Here is a 14,313-nt window from a genome sequence, read left to right on the forward strand (position 1 = left end):
CAGTACTTAATTCTTCTTTGTTCCTTTTTTCTTTTTAAATTTAAAATTTAATTTTTTTTTCTTTTTTATTATATGATATTACTAATGCGACATTTGATTATTTTTGTTAAAATTTGAACGAAATTGAGTTTAGAAACTTATTTGTATTTTTTTTTTCTTATCACACGGAATTAGCTTTTATATAGTCACTTTTTATTTCACATATATATTATATGGACTCATTTTGTATTTGTCCTTATATTAATTTTCTAAAATTCAATAGAGATGTACGGTCAAGTCAAAATAGCAACTATGGTAAAACCCAGTAGATCACCAATAATATACGTACCATTCATAATAAACACATAATGATCGATTTGCATATAATACATAATATGCAATATGCGTGCTAATACAACATTAAACAATTAATAATTATAATGTTATAAGAACTTGTAAATAATATATTCTATTTTTTCGTCCATATTAAGTTAACTACGTTATAAACAAGAGAGAGACATATTTACACACCTAACCTCCGATTCAAGGAGGGTTTTCGTAGTTTCACATAAAGACATCTTTTGATCATGACCTTGACACTAACGTATACCAACAACATCATGCACCGCACCTATTTCCCTGAAGGAGAACGTACGTACAGTCCACATTCTGATCCCTGCCAAATTAAACTTCCACCATGACCTTGGCAGTTGGCATGCCCATCAATCGTCAGTGCTACTCATATTTTAATTTCTATTAAATGAATATATATATATATATATATATATATATATATATATATATATATAGTTAAGAGTAAATTATCAAATATTTTAATGCCTATAAATAGTACTTGTAGGATGACCTGACATGGTCACCGAGATTAATCACTCTCTTTGATCATCTCTCTCTATCTCTCTCTCTCTCTCTCTCTCTCTCTCAAGCCTTTCCCTTCTTTCCCACCATGCAAGCGATCACCAAAAGCTCTGAGGAGAAGCATGTGGTCCTCATGGCATTCCCATTCGGCAGCCACCCCTTCAGTAGCCTAAGCCTGCTGCGTAAATTAGCAAGCGCTTCATCCCCAAACATTCTTTTTTCATTCTTAAACACAGCAAACTCCAACCACTCAATCCTCTCAAAAACAAAAGCTAACGACATTCCACATAACATAAAGTTCCACGATGTCGCAGACGGAGTGCCTGAGGGTCACGTGCTTACAGGAAACCCAATAGAGCCACTAAACCTTTTCCTCAAGGCCATGCCGGAGAATCTCAAAAAGGGAATAGACATGGCAGTGGCAAAGACTGGTAAGAGAATCACCTGCTTGCTCTCCGATGCATTCTTAACTTGTGCCGCTGGGATTGCCGAGGATATGAATGTTCCATGGATCCCTATTTGGTCACCTTTGCCGTGCTCTCTCTCCGCTCACGTTTATACTAACCTCATTCGCGAGCGTTGTGGCAAAGGTAGTGGGAAACTGGATTTTATTCCAGGGTTGTCGGCCATGCATATTGCCGACTTGCCGAAGGAGGTGCTGATTCCGGCGGGCGAAGAAGAGTCGCTTCTCTCACTCACGTTAAGTCAAATGGGATCGGTTCTGCCACGAGCTACTGCTATCGTTATGGGTTCTTTCGAAGAACTAAACCCTTCCCCTCTCAACCATGATCTTAAATCAAAGTTTAAGAATGTTCTTTATGTCGGCTTTCTCTCCATATCAGTGCCAGCACCGCCTTTACCACCTTCGACATCGGATCTGACTGGCTGCCTGTCGTGGTTGGACGGGCAAAAATCAAGGTCAGTTGCGTACGTTGGATTTGGAACTGTGGCTTCGCTGCCGCAGGATGAGCTAACAGCAATAGCCGAGGCACTCCAAAATAGCGGAACTCCGTTTCTTTGGTCTCTCAGTGATAAATCAAAGGAAATGTTGCCGAAAGGGTTTCTTGAGAAGACTAGGATGCATGGGAAAGTAGTACCGTGGACACCCCAGAGCCAAGTGTTGGCGCATGCTTCTGTAGGCGTGTATGTGACGCACTGTGGAGCAAACTCTGTTTACGAGAGTATTGTGAATGGGGTGCCACTCATCTGTAGGCCCTTCTTGGGCGATAACCACATGACAGGACGGGTGATAGAAGAAGAATGGAGGATTGGTGTCAAAGTTGAGGGTGGCGTAATTACGAAGAGTTGGTTGGTGAAGAGCTTGGAACTCGTTTTGGGAGATGAACAAGGTAAGGCGATGAGGGAGAAGGCCGAAGCCCTGAAAAAGGTTGTGTTAGAAGCTGCTGGCCATGCAACACAAGAGTTCAATAGTTTGGTGGAGCTAATATCTAAGTCTTAAAAGTTGGGTTAATTTCCGAACGACTAGTTTGGATTAACTACCGGTACCTAAATGCATGTTGAGTATTTTCTCAGCTATATATGTACCTAGCTAAATGCTGAATAAATAATAATATTTTATTTTCTCTTTAAAAATTTAATGGATAAATGAGGAGCTAGCAATAAGATCTTAAATCATCTATATATAAGTTTTGTTATGACTTATGATAATTAAGAGATAATATTATGGGTACGTTAATCATCTAGTGCATGTGAAATACCTTAATTTATTAACCCTCATTAATTCCTCCCATCACATGACAATATATATTTATGCCCAGAAACAAAGTAAAAAGAAGTTGAAGTTGAAGTTGTCCCTCATGAGTAAATGGGCATCGATCGATTAACCCATCGTCTTCGCCCAGAAAAAAGCGACCATCTTCTTCTAGAATTCTTACCCAGTTAGTAGTTACCCTAGCTAGAACGACAGCACTTGAGTCAACCGGAGATCGAAGAACTTCCAAACCTCCACTCTTGTTGTTCGCAATCGAGATTTCTTTTGTCGGAGTCGAAGGTGCAACACGATCTAACCCAATATATTTTGAGTTTCGATCGATATTTTTGTTGGTGATAAAAAGTATTTCCAAGACTCTGTTGTCATAGGATCCAGCTTCAGTGCTGTGAATAAAATAACAGCAGATATGCTGTTATTTCCAGCTTTATTTCTCTTTCTCCGCTTTATTTCACTTTTGTGGCCTTTTTTTTTTTCTTTTCTTTTCTTTTTTTTTTCTTTTTTTTCTTTCTTTTTTTTTTTATCCTTTTTTTTTTTTTTTTTTTTTTTTTTTTAATCTTTTATCTTTTTCTAAGTCTGGTGAGTACTAGCTAGTACCTTCTCTCGTGATTCCTTAGTGGATCCAGCTTCAGTGCTGTGAATAAAATAATCTGCTGTTATTTTATTCACAGCACTGAAGCTGGATCCACTAAGGAATCACGAGAGAAGGTACTGGCTAGTACTCACCAGACTTAGAAAAAGATAAAAGATAAAAGATAAAAAAAAAAAAAAAAAAAAGGACAAAAAAATAAAAGAAAGAAAAAAAGAAAAAAGAAAAGAAAAGAAAAGAAAAAAGGCCACAAAAGTGAAATAAAGCGGATAAAGAGAAATAAAGCTGGAAAAAGGCCACAAAAGTGAAATAAAGCTGGAAACGTATTTACATGTTCTTTTAATAAGAGTATTTTTACGGTAAATTTTTGTTTTGTTTTGTTTTTGTTTTTGTTTTTTTTTTTTTTTTTTTTTTTTAAGAGATATTGAACCGAAAAACAACTAACAAGCCTAAAGCAGAAATAAAGGATAGTAACTAACAACTTAATTTAAAATGAGGTGGATTTTTCCCACTAACAATTGGTATATATAGAAGGAGGGGGAGAATGAATAGTGGGAATGTGGTTAGAAAAAGATCTAGCTGCGGTCCAATATGCTACTGAGTGAGCACATAAATTTGCATTTCTATTAACTTTTCTAGTACTTTAAGAGATGGAGACTGAAAAGGAATCGATGATATCATGAATAATAGATGTAATGCATCAGTCAACTAGTCAAGTGAACTTTGAAGATGTTGCAGTAATAAAATAACCACTTGAGAATCGCTTTTTAATATAAAATTCTCAAGCTTAAGAGAAGTAGCAAGAGAAATTGCTAGCCTCGTAGCTAATGCTTCACCATAATTTGCTGAACAATAAGGGCTAATATGAGAGGTCATGCTAGTAATATGATCCCAAGGATTTCGACAAATTACGCTTGTGCAAATAAAGAATCCCCAATAATTGTATCAAAGTTAATTTTAAATTCAGAACTTGTAGGGGCCCGGCAGCATTCCTTGGGAGTTGGAATTTGATGCCAAACAGTGTAATACTCTATAAAAGTCTTATTAATATGCTGGTAGACTTGAATAGTATAAAATGAGATAACCTTGTAAAACGTTTTGAGTTTGTTTGGTAAATAGTTGTAATTGTGAAATATTTGTTTGAATAGTAATAAAAAGTTATTGATGTGATATAAAGTATAAAAAAGTTTAAAATTATTTTATAGAAAAGTGAAAATGTTTTATTTTGTTGTGAATTTTTTTATTTAAATAATAAAAAAATTATTAATGTGATATAAAAAGTTAAAAAAAAAAAATTAATTTAACTTTTTCTAAAGAAGTAAAAAAAAATAAAAAGAAAAGGAGAGTTGTTTGGTAATCAAGCTCTTCATTTCTGTAATACTACATAAGATCAGGAGAAATAACTGCAAAAAATTGAAACGACGTACTTTTTCGACATTCTCTATGTGGGCTTTCTGCCCGTGTCACTGTGAGTTCCATTATATTTGAGGGCCCTACGCATATTTACTTTGCTTGGATTGATACTACAGATTTGAATAAAACTCTCAAAAATTCCACTTTTACGAGACCGGCTACTTTTTTAATTCTTACCTATATATATATATATAACTTAATAAAAAATTTAAAAAGAAAATTTAAAAACTAAGGAGACCATTGCCACGTTATCAGTGGGTATGTTAAAAAGGTCAAACATTCAACTATATTTTTTTAACAACAAAACATAGCACATGAGTGTTTGATAACACATGACCATAAAATTAGAAAATGAATAATTATCACAAATAGAAAAGGTATGCACATAAATTATATTCACTAATCACCCTCTCAAATTATGATTTAGTGCTTTTAAGACCAAGTGTCTTGAAATTTTGTAACTAAGAAGTAGTCGTTGGTCATGCAAATAATAAGCACATAAAATTATTAAACTTCCTCTTATGTTTATACGGGCATGTGACATGTGAAGATGCAACTTGCAAGAGAACTAGCACGCCAATAGTCATTTTCACTACTAAAAAATTGGCATTCAAGGTCGTTTAGTTTTAAGTCGTTTAGGCTTTTTTCAAAACCCTCCTGCTCTCTTGGGTTTTCGCTCTGAAATGAAACATAGGGTTGTGGGTTTTGTCTCCCTCCAGTTGCCGGACGAGGAGTTTCTATCCCGTTTTCTCTCCTTAATCCTAGGCTGTCTACACTATCGTAGGGGAATGGTCGAGAAATATGAGGTTCCTGGTGGTATTTTTCTTTAGACCAAAGGGGAACTGTAACGCCCCCAAACCGCTAAGGGTTAGGTTCGTCCATTTTCATACACCAAACTGCAAAGATTCGTAAGGTCTGCCAACAACCTAGCTAATATGCTGAATTAAGTAAATTACTAGAAAATAATTTTAGAACTCAGAGCTTCAATAAATGCGGAAACGATTATTTTAAAAAGAGTAATAATGTTTAATACAATAATTGAAATGCAAAGGAACTGGATTTATTGTGCAAGTGTACATATTAAGGTAACAGAAAAATAATATCCTACTGCTAGCCTAGATCCCATCCCGGCCGCCTAGATCTCTCTGTTCATATCCTGAAAACAAAATAAAATAAGGGGTGAGCGAGAAATGCTCAGTAAGGTAACCCTCAACCATAAAACGGTTGAGTTAACTTCATTTTCTTTAAAACAATTATTAAAATACACTTGAAATCTAAATTTTTAGAATACAAATAAAAATTCGGCATTTTACTTAACACATAAAATTATTGGCTGATAAATAAGTTTCTCATATGTAGGGCCCATGTACACTATTACGTCTTGTGTACTAGGGTTGCACAGTCTACTGCGACCTCAGGCAGGTAAACTGTGGCCACAGGCCTTGCCCTGTCAGCTAATTAATTGAAGTGCACTTAGCATGACATAAGGATGGATCCGCTCTCTCTAAGTCCTTGAGCGGTTGCGCTTCCATCCAAGCAACGGTACCGAGCTTAAACTCTGTAAATCTCTGTGAATATCTCTGGGGCCAAAATAATAATCTTCTCCACACACACATGCCTCATTTGTAAAAATCTCATTCTCAAAAATTATTCTTATTCCTTTGATAACTCTAGAGGCAACGTGTGTGGAGGGTTTTTGCTCTCATTTTCTCATTAATTTCAAAAAGCTGTAATTTCCCGTCTCAGGAACTAACTAAGCAATTTACTAATAATTAGAAAATTCTTTATAACCAAAGCTTCTTTTAAAATTGTGATTTCAAGATTAACATTTATACCGACAATTTTTATCTCAAAACTATTTTTAAAACAGTCCTTCATGCATCAATATAATTTGAAATATAGAACAAGAACAATTAATTACAAATATGTTTAAAAAAAGGATAAAGTAATATGACATAAAACAATTTGAAAAGGGGTAGAGGATCCCTTACCTCTCCGAATGCAACTAAGGCAAATTCCTTGACAGTTAGCTAGTCACCTGAGTACAGGTTCCAACCAATTAATACTACATACTCATCATTAGAAAATACCCAGACACTATTACAGTTCGTCTTGCTAGCCTATTGAGAATGGATTCCCGAGGTATGTTCGACGACATTAACCGTATAATAATTAAACTATTAAATAGGAAATAACATATTTTCATTATTAGAAATAGGATTCAATAAAGATAAATATCAAAAGAATTATTTTCTGTTGGAGTCGTATAATTTAATGAAGTTTCATGTTGTTAATAAAATAAGAAAAGAGGTTGCATGTGCTGTGAAGACCGACCTTATTATATATACATATAAATTACCAAAATATCATAGATTGTTAAAGTAACTCCAAAAAATATATAATAGGACTAATCAACACCGGTCCCTTTACTCTTGTATACACGTGTCAACTTATATTAAAATATAGCATTAACACATGCTAACAACAGTAATTTTGATAAACTTAGGTATCAAAAATTATAATATACTCAAAAAAAGTTATTAGAAGCACACTGTCGCCATCGCGGCCAGAAAAGAAAAGCAAGAAAATTAATTAAGGGCAGCCCCTCGTCTACGGGTAGTACAGGGAAGAAGATAAGATACATACATATAAAGAGAAGAAAAAGAGAACAATACAAATAAAAAAAGGATAACCACACAAAAGCAAGTCAATAACAAAGGCTAAGAAAATAAAAAAATTTAAGTGAGGTCTGCAGATCAGATGAAGGAGAAAGGAAAGGACAAACAATAAATAATCAAGGACAAGGGACCTACTACGGTTAGACATAAAAAGGAGAAGGAAAAGAATGGGCCATAATGCTACTATTAATAGAGAAACAACAAAAGGAGAGAAAAAGAAAAGAAAACAACCATGTCTGTCACGACTAGTGCAAGGAAATAAAGAAACAAAAACACAAGGGACAAAATATATATGCTACGGCTAAACCAAGAAGAGAGGAGGAAAAAGAAAAGACAAGGATCAAGAAGATCACCTTTATGCAGTATTCCATGAGAGGTGGAAGTGGAGAAAATCATAAAATTTGTGAGAGAGAAAGAGAGAGACGGCTGAGAGGAAAGTATTTCTGAGGCGACGAGGGAATGACGGCCAAAAGGTGTATTTATAGGAGTAGGTTTCACTCTTTGGCTGCTAGGTTTTATGTATTAAAAACAGGAATTTTAATAATAATAAAAATTAGATATCTCGTATTTAAAAAAAATAACATCTGGTCATCCTCTTTTTACAAGTAAGACTAGATTGGGTTTTCTTCTTCTTCTTCTTCTTCTTTTTTTTTTTTTTTTTTTTTTTTTAAAAAAAATATTAATATAAACATAAAATATAAAAGTGGAATTTAAATTTATATAAATTTATTACATTTAAAGGCAAGTATTTAATAAAATATAGAAGCGGTTATTTGATAAAACATAAAATTATATATATAAAATCAGGTGTTTATTATTTTTGTCCAGTCATCCATTCTCATAGGTGATAAAAGACTATTTTACCCTTGAAAGGGGGTCGGGGTTATTACAGGAACTAAAGGGCATCTCAATCTCTGATGGGGAAACAGAGGAGTTGCAAGTGAAAGGAGAGAGATGCCTGGTGGGCCGATTGGGTATGATGAAGAAGATCAATATGGAGGACTTTAAGGCCCTTCTGGTTAGGATTGGGCGAGTCACCACAAAAATTCCAAAATTTTGCCACATACAGTTAGCCACGTGGATGAGGGTCATCCACGTGTCATTGGCAACGTGGACACTGCGTGGCTGACCAGGATATCGCGAAATGCACATTTTGCGACGTGGCCACGCTGTCCACGTTGCCATTGTGCCATGTGGCTTTCTTGCCACGTCGCGACACATGGGCAACGTGGATTCACCACATCGATGACGTGATCAAGCGCCACGTTGGCATGCCGCCACATGTCCAATTGGCTACGTGGCTATCCACGTAGCCAGCTTTGGCCACGTGTCCGAAAGACACGTGGCCACAATCAGCCACGTGGCCAAGTGCCACGTCGGCATGTCGCCACATGTCCAGTTGGCTACGTGGCTTTCCACGTAGCCATTTTGGCCACGTGTCCTTCGGACACATGGCCACAATCAGCCACGTGGCCTTTAGGCCACGTGGTTAACTGATATTTGTTAGGTCACGTGGCAAATTTGCCAAGTCACATTTAAAAAAAAAAAAAAAAAAAATTTATTTCAATAAATAATTTTTTTTTTTCAATATCCCCAAAATATTATTACAATATTCAAAATATTTACAATAAATACAAATTTAAAAAATATTACAATAATTCAAAATCAAAACAACAATAAATTATTTATAAATAAAGTATTTATTTACATGAAATAAATAAGCGTTATTGTTTTTAACAAACAACACTACAAAAAATCTACAATTCTTCATGCTAGTCGATCTTGGATATCACAATTTCCTGTACCAGGCGACGATTGGCCAACGGGCGACTGCTGCACAAGGGACGGTGTACAGGGCGAAGGTGTCCCAATAGGGAGAGTGCTGGCCAATTGGCGAATTCTACTGCCCCAGTGGCAGTGGCAAATACTATTGTCCAATGGGCGACAATTGACCTTGGGGCGACAGCGGCCCAACTATCATTGCATTACCTGCAAATAATAATAACATTGAAAAATTAATCTATATGCATATCAAGTCCATAGCATTGAGCAAATAGAGAGCTTATACAATTGTAATCATACCTGTAGATGCACTACCTACGGACGATGTACAACCTCTGTTTGGAGCTAGAGACTACTGAGCAACAGGGCTTGTATGTAGTGCTCCCAAGGAGGCAAGAATGGACTCGAATTGCCTCATACGCGACTCCAAGGCCTCATTTCTATCGGTTTGAACCTGTAACAAGATCTCCATCGTGGCAATCCTATTCTCATGTACGGAGCAACTCTGCGGAGTACACCGGGATGGTCGTGGTAGTGAAGGGGTGCGGTATGAATATGACGTCCCCCGTACAGGCAAAATGTTTGGCCCAACTTGCCAAACCCTTCCCGTGTACTCAGGCTTCCCAAGCGCCTGTTCGTATGCGTCATTTGGTGCCCAACACACCATGCCTTCCGTCACACTCTGCGTTGCAACAGGGTCGTTCGGTATTACTCTGTTTCATCTTATCCTGTATGTTGTCAATATATAGGTTATCACACACATAACTTATAAATATTAAACCATAAGATCAGTAGCATACGCATAGGTCCCGCGTATGCTCATTCGAGTGACTCCTGTCCCTCCTCTTGTGCGTCTTGACAAATGATTTTGCTTGAGTGGGAGGAGTGCCAGAAGTGGTTGCCTGTCGACATCCAAAGAAAAATGGAAAAAAAAAAACAGGAACATTATTTTTAATAAACATTTAGATACAAATATTATAACATCTATATATATATATATATATATATATATATATATATATATATATATATATATATATATATATATATATATATATATATATATATATATATATATATACCTCATCATGATTGAACCTGGCGTAGCTTTTCGATCCTAAGCAATGGGATAGGTCGTTCTGCTCTTCCATTCACTTCATCTGATTAGAGACCTCCTACACAGTGAACATTTCTTAATATTTAAGCATTGACACACTTAAATGAGACATAAAATTAATTAAACAGTTATTGAAAATACACATAATAGTAATACAATCAATGACCTACGTAGCTTTTTTTGCTCGGTACACCATTCCCTCAACAGATGCTCCACATTTGCGCTGTCATACTTTTCAAAAATTTTAGCAGGTACTCTTGCACGTATTGTTTCTGGCGTATCACCATCTTGAATTTCAAGCTCACGTTTAAATGTATGCTTCCATTGACGGTGCTTATGTCCCATATCCTGGAACGCTTCGTACTGTGCCTTTTGGAGATCTACAGATGCCGAGAGATAAAACTCCTCCTGCACATGCAATTTAAACTTTAAGTTTATAAGTTCAACAAAAACATAACCCTAAGTATAAAAAAAAAAAAAAAAAAAAAAAAAAAAAAAAAAAAAAAAAGAAAAAAAAAGAAAAAAAAAAAGAAGAAGTTCAAGTTACGAATGTGTATTGAAACATCTATATTAAACATACCATCAATGCCTCCCACATGATCCTCTTTATCTGCTTATCTAGCTGGAATCATTAGTCCCACATATGTACATAGGACTCGTTTCTTACAATCTTTCCTGTATGCTGCCTAAATTGGTTACGAGCTCGTCCGACGGGTTGTGTTGCAGCATTGTACTCCAGTACAATCTTTTTCCCCGCCGAGAGCACCCAATTTCTTTCTGGGTCCTTGACCACCTCATAGTACACGCTCCCATCCGAATTATACCCTAGCCAAAGAAAATAAAATACTTAAGTTAATGTAATAAAAAATAAATTAAGATAAACAATGATAAATGTATATTATTTCAAACTTCATATTAACTGGATATATATTAAGGGATTTAATGATGTATGAAAATTTAAAATTGACTTCTAACACAAAGCAAGTGCGTGTGCACAAAGTGTTAATAAATTATATCAATGCGGAATTTAAAAGACACAAGAATTTTTGTTAACGAAGTGGAAAACTCAATATGAGAAAAACCACTCCGGGGCAGCCAAACCTAGGATATCCACTATTCAGAAGACAAGACTAGTTACAAAGTAGTAGCATTCACATACCCCTGATGCAGTGGTTGTACCTTGCACTCTAACGTGTAGCCTAACACGAACGCCTCCCTACCAGATCTCCTACCTGAAGGGGTCTTCAATGGAATCATTTACCTTAGGGCCAACCCCTAAGATAGACTTCAGATCAGCGCAGCAAAAACACACACAGCAATGGCTTTAGAGAGACTAACTCAGCACAATAATCTCACAATATAACTCTCTAAGCTCTAAGGAATTCAATACCGAATTCTTGCTGTTCTCAAGCCTAGGGACCTTTATTCATAGGCTATAGGTTCAATTGAGCATCTGGCTTGACAAAACCTAGGCGTCGTCTGGACGGTAGTCATAGGGCGTCTGGATGGACAACTGTACGATCGGCTTTCCAAAATTTCGCTGAAATTCTTTCCTGATTTGAGCCGCCTCCGGACAGTGTTGCCCTGTCATTCAGACGGTCACACTTCAGCTGCAATCAATTTTCATATTGAGGCTTCGCGCTTCCGGACCAAGGGGATGGTCGTCCGGACGGTTGATCTGATGCACGCAATTTCCATATATGATGCTCGCGTGTTCGGACCATGAAGGCTGGTGTCCGGACGTCTGGATTTTGAATGCGATACTTACCTTACGGATGAGCGCGTCTGGACGGGAATCCACATTGTCTGGACGGTTGCAGCGATCTTCCCATATCTGTGTTTTGGAAAGAAATCCTGAAGCTTGGTCGAACACTGCGTGTCGTCCGGATGTGCTGCTGAAATGTCCGGACGGATGCAAGCTGGAACAGTTCGAAGCTTCTTGACATAGAGGAAGGTCCGGACGGAATGTTCTCGTCGTCCAGACGGATGATGCTTTGGACAGTTGGGCGTCCAGACGGTATATCACGTCATCCAGACGGCTGACAGGGAATTGGATTTTTCTGACTTGTAGATTGTGCAGAATCTTCTAGAAGCACTCTGAATAGCAGAATCCCTGTTAAAAAGCATCATTACAAAGAAGTGATTTTGTCCAACAGAATGAAGCCAATCACAAACTAACAATGTATAAATGATTACTTACCCATCAACCGAATTCGGTCTATTCGTAAGGCCTGGGTCGCAGGGTCATCTGCACGCGCGTCGCCAACCCTTTTAGGGCGGCTGTTGGCTATCGTCTGCAGGCGGAGCCTAGGTGCAATCGGGAGGCGACTGACAACTGTGGTCGAGGGGCGACATCTCAATGTCATCTGCATGGGGCATCTGGCTCTCCTCCGGAGGCGGCATCTGGCTCTCGCCCCAACACGGCCTTTGGCTCTCTCCCGGCTGTGTCAGCTGGAGCCTGTAGATGTCTTACATCTCACTATTGGTGCCACATGGTACGAGTACAAACTAGGAGTATGGTCCATACGGCATATAAGGGTATGGGCTACTGGGCCCAGTATGACCCTATCGGGCCCAGTGTCTAGCCACATGATCCTGTGATGTGATCCCTAACTGCGACAGCATCGACAACATAGAATATGGCAAAGAAGAATAACCAGTGAGGCCGCCCTGCCCGTGCTCTGCCTGGTACCCCACCGTACTCGACAGTAATGGTCTATAAGTGCCTTCTGTGTGGTGTGGCGCGGTATACCATGACCCTTGGGGCGTGGACGTGGACGTGGACGGCACGGGCATGCGTGGTGCCCGGTGCGCACAGGGAGGAGGTCTCTGTTCCATTGAAACCTACGAAAAACATAAGGCAACGAAATAAACACGTAAATGCGTATAATTACCCAAATATATATTAATAAGGAACATGCAAATTAGACAATGAGATTTATTCATTTTGGTCAATGCACTTATTAATTACTATATGTTACAAATGATGTAATAGAATTTAAATGAATTGTACTAGCAAATAATATTTATTCATCCACACGCGCTTTAATCGAATCTATATCGGGCCTATCGTGCTCAAAGTCATCATTCAAATCATGGAGGTTACCACTGGTTAATACGAGCGGCTCGCACTCGTGATAGGTTACACCTGCATCATGACTCCCTTCACCCTAACCAACGTCGTACATGTTCCTCGATTTAATTCTCACGGTACAAACCAATGGCACTTGAATAGGACATACTTAGTCTTGTCATAGTACTCGACCTCAACTATATAGGTTAACTTCCTGTAATACGTTTCACCATCAACGGTTGGCACACATACGTTGCTGTTCTAAGTCCTCCTTCCCATATCATGGGCAAGCGTGCGAAACAGTTTGCCATTGACCACGTACCTGTTATACTTGACTGCTTTCTCCTTCGGCCCTCTACAATGCATAACCAATGTGTGACCCATTTCCTTCCTACGTTGATCGTCCAGTCCATTGACGTATGTGTGTATTACAATTAATAGAAACCACCTTGGTTAATTAATTTGGTTAATCGATACTTAAACTATATTGAACATGCATTATATATAGGTAATTAAATACCACATTTTCCTTACATACGCATGGTACCATTCGCAGAATTGCTCATAATGTTGGGCTTCAATAAGATCGTCCGTAATACGACTCCTAGTGCATGATCGCCTAAGCGTGTCCATGTGCATCCTACATTCAACGGATATTTATTTGTACTATTTATTATTCAGAAACGTATTTGAATGCACATATTATATAAACACTACTTACATCCGCAATTGAAGGAACTTGTCAGAGTTGAACAAAATAAAACGGTGAATCTAGTTCATTGTCAAACGATTCAGGCTTATTCGCATTTCCGAACCCCTTTGAACCATCAAGATTTCTTTGAGGTCTGTTGTAGAAGGTTGGTGCGTTATCTAGATACCTTGAACAGAATGTCACCAGCTCGGTCGCTATGTAACCCTCCGCAATGCACCCTTCAGGGGCCGCTTTATTGCGCACATTAGACTTGAACCCCCCAAAGCTCCTAGTGTACACACATGCAATCAACTTAGTTAGATATTGTCTAAACAATTTCGAAATAATTAAAATATATATGTATATATATATATTCACATTTTACC

At 37.6% G+C, this 14,313-nt stretch overlaps 1 protein-coding gene and 1 long non-coding RNA gene across 2 annotated transcripts; one reads left to right on the forward strand and one right to left on the reverse strand.

Moving 5' to 3' along the window:
* The first annotated feature begins 866 nt into the window (after positions 1–866).
* LOC133880979 (anthocyanidin 3-O-glucosyltransferase 7-like) lies at positions 867–2,438 on the forward strand. Its single transcript, XM_062319946.1, has one exon. It carries the CDS (start codon positions 944–946, stop codon positions 2,312–2,314), a length of 1,371 nt encoding a protein of 456 aa, XP_062175930.1. The 5' UTR covers positions 867–943; the 3' UTR covers positions 2,315–2,438.
* Positions 2,439–5,574: 3,136 nt separating this feature from the next.
* LOC133881568 (uncharacterized) lies at positions 5,575–7,708 on the reverse strand. The gene is made up of 3 exons (XR_009902553.1): positions 7,618–7,708; positions 6,578–6,624; positions 5,575–5,742 (listed from the first exon to the last, which is right to left on the reverse strand). It is a non-coding gene; the product is annotated as an uncharacterized LOC133881568 (long non-coding RNA).
* Between the last annotated feature and the right edge of the window lie 6,605 nt (positions 7,709–14,313).

This window comes from Alnus glutinosa, chromosome 11, assembly GCF_958979055.1.
Source record: "Alnus glutinosa chromosome 11, dhAlnGlut1.1, whole genome shotgun sequence".
Lineage (NCBI taxonomy): Eukaryota > Viridiplantae > Streptophyta > Magnoliopsida > Fagales > Betulaceae > Alnus > Alnus glutinosa.

Excerpts from the sequence above, each read along its gene's own strand:
- LOC133880979 (XM_062319946.1), top strand. The coding sequence starts at position 944 with ATGCAAGCGATCACCAAAAGCTCTGAGGAGAAGCATGTGGTCCTCATG.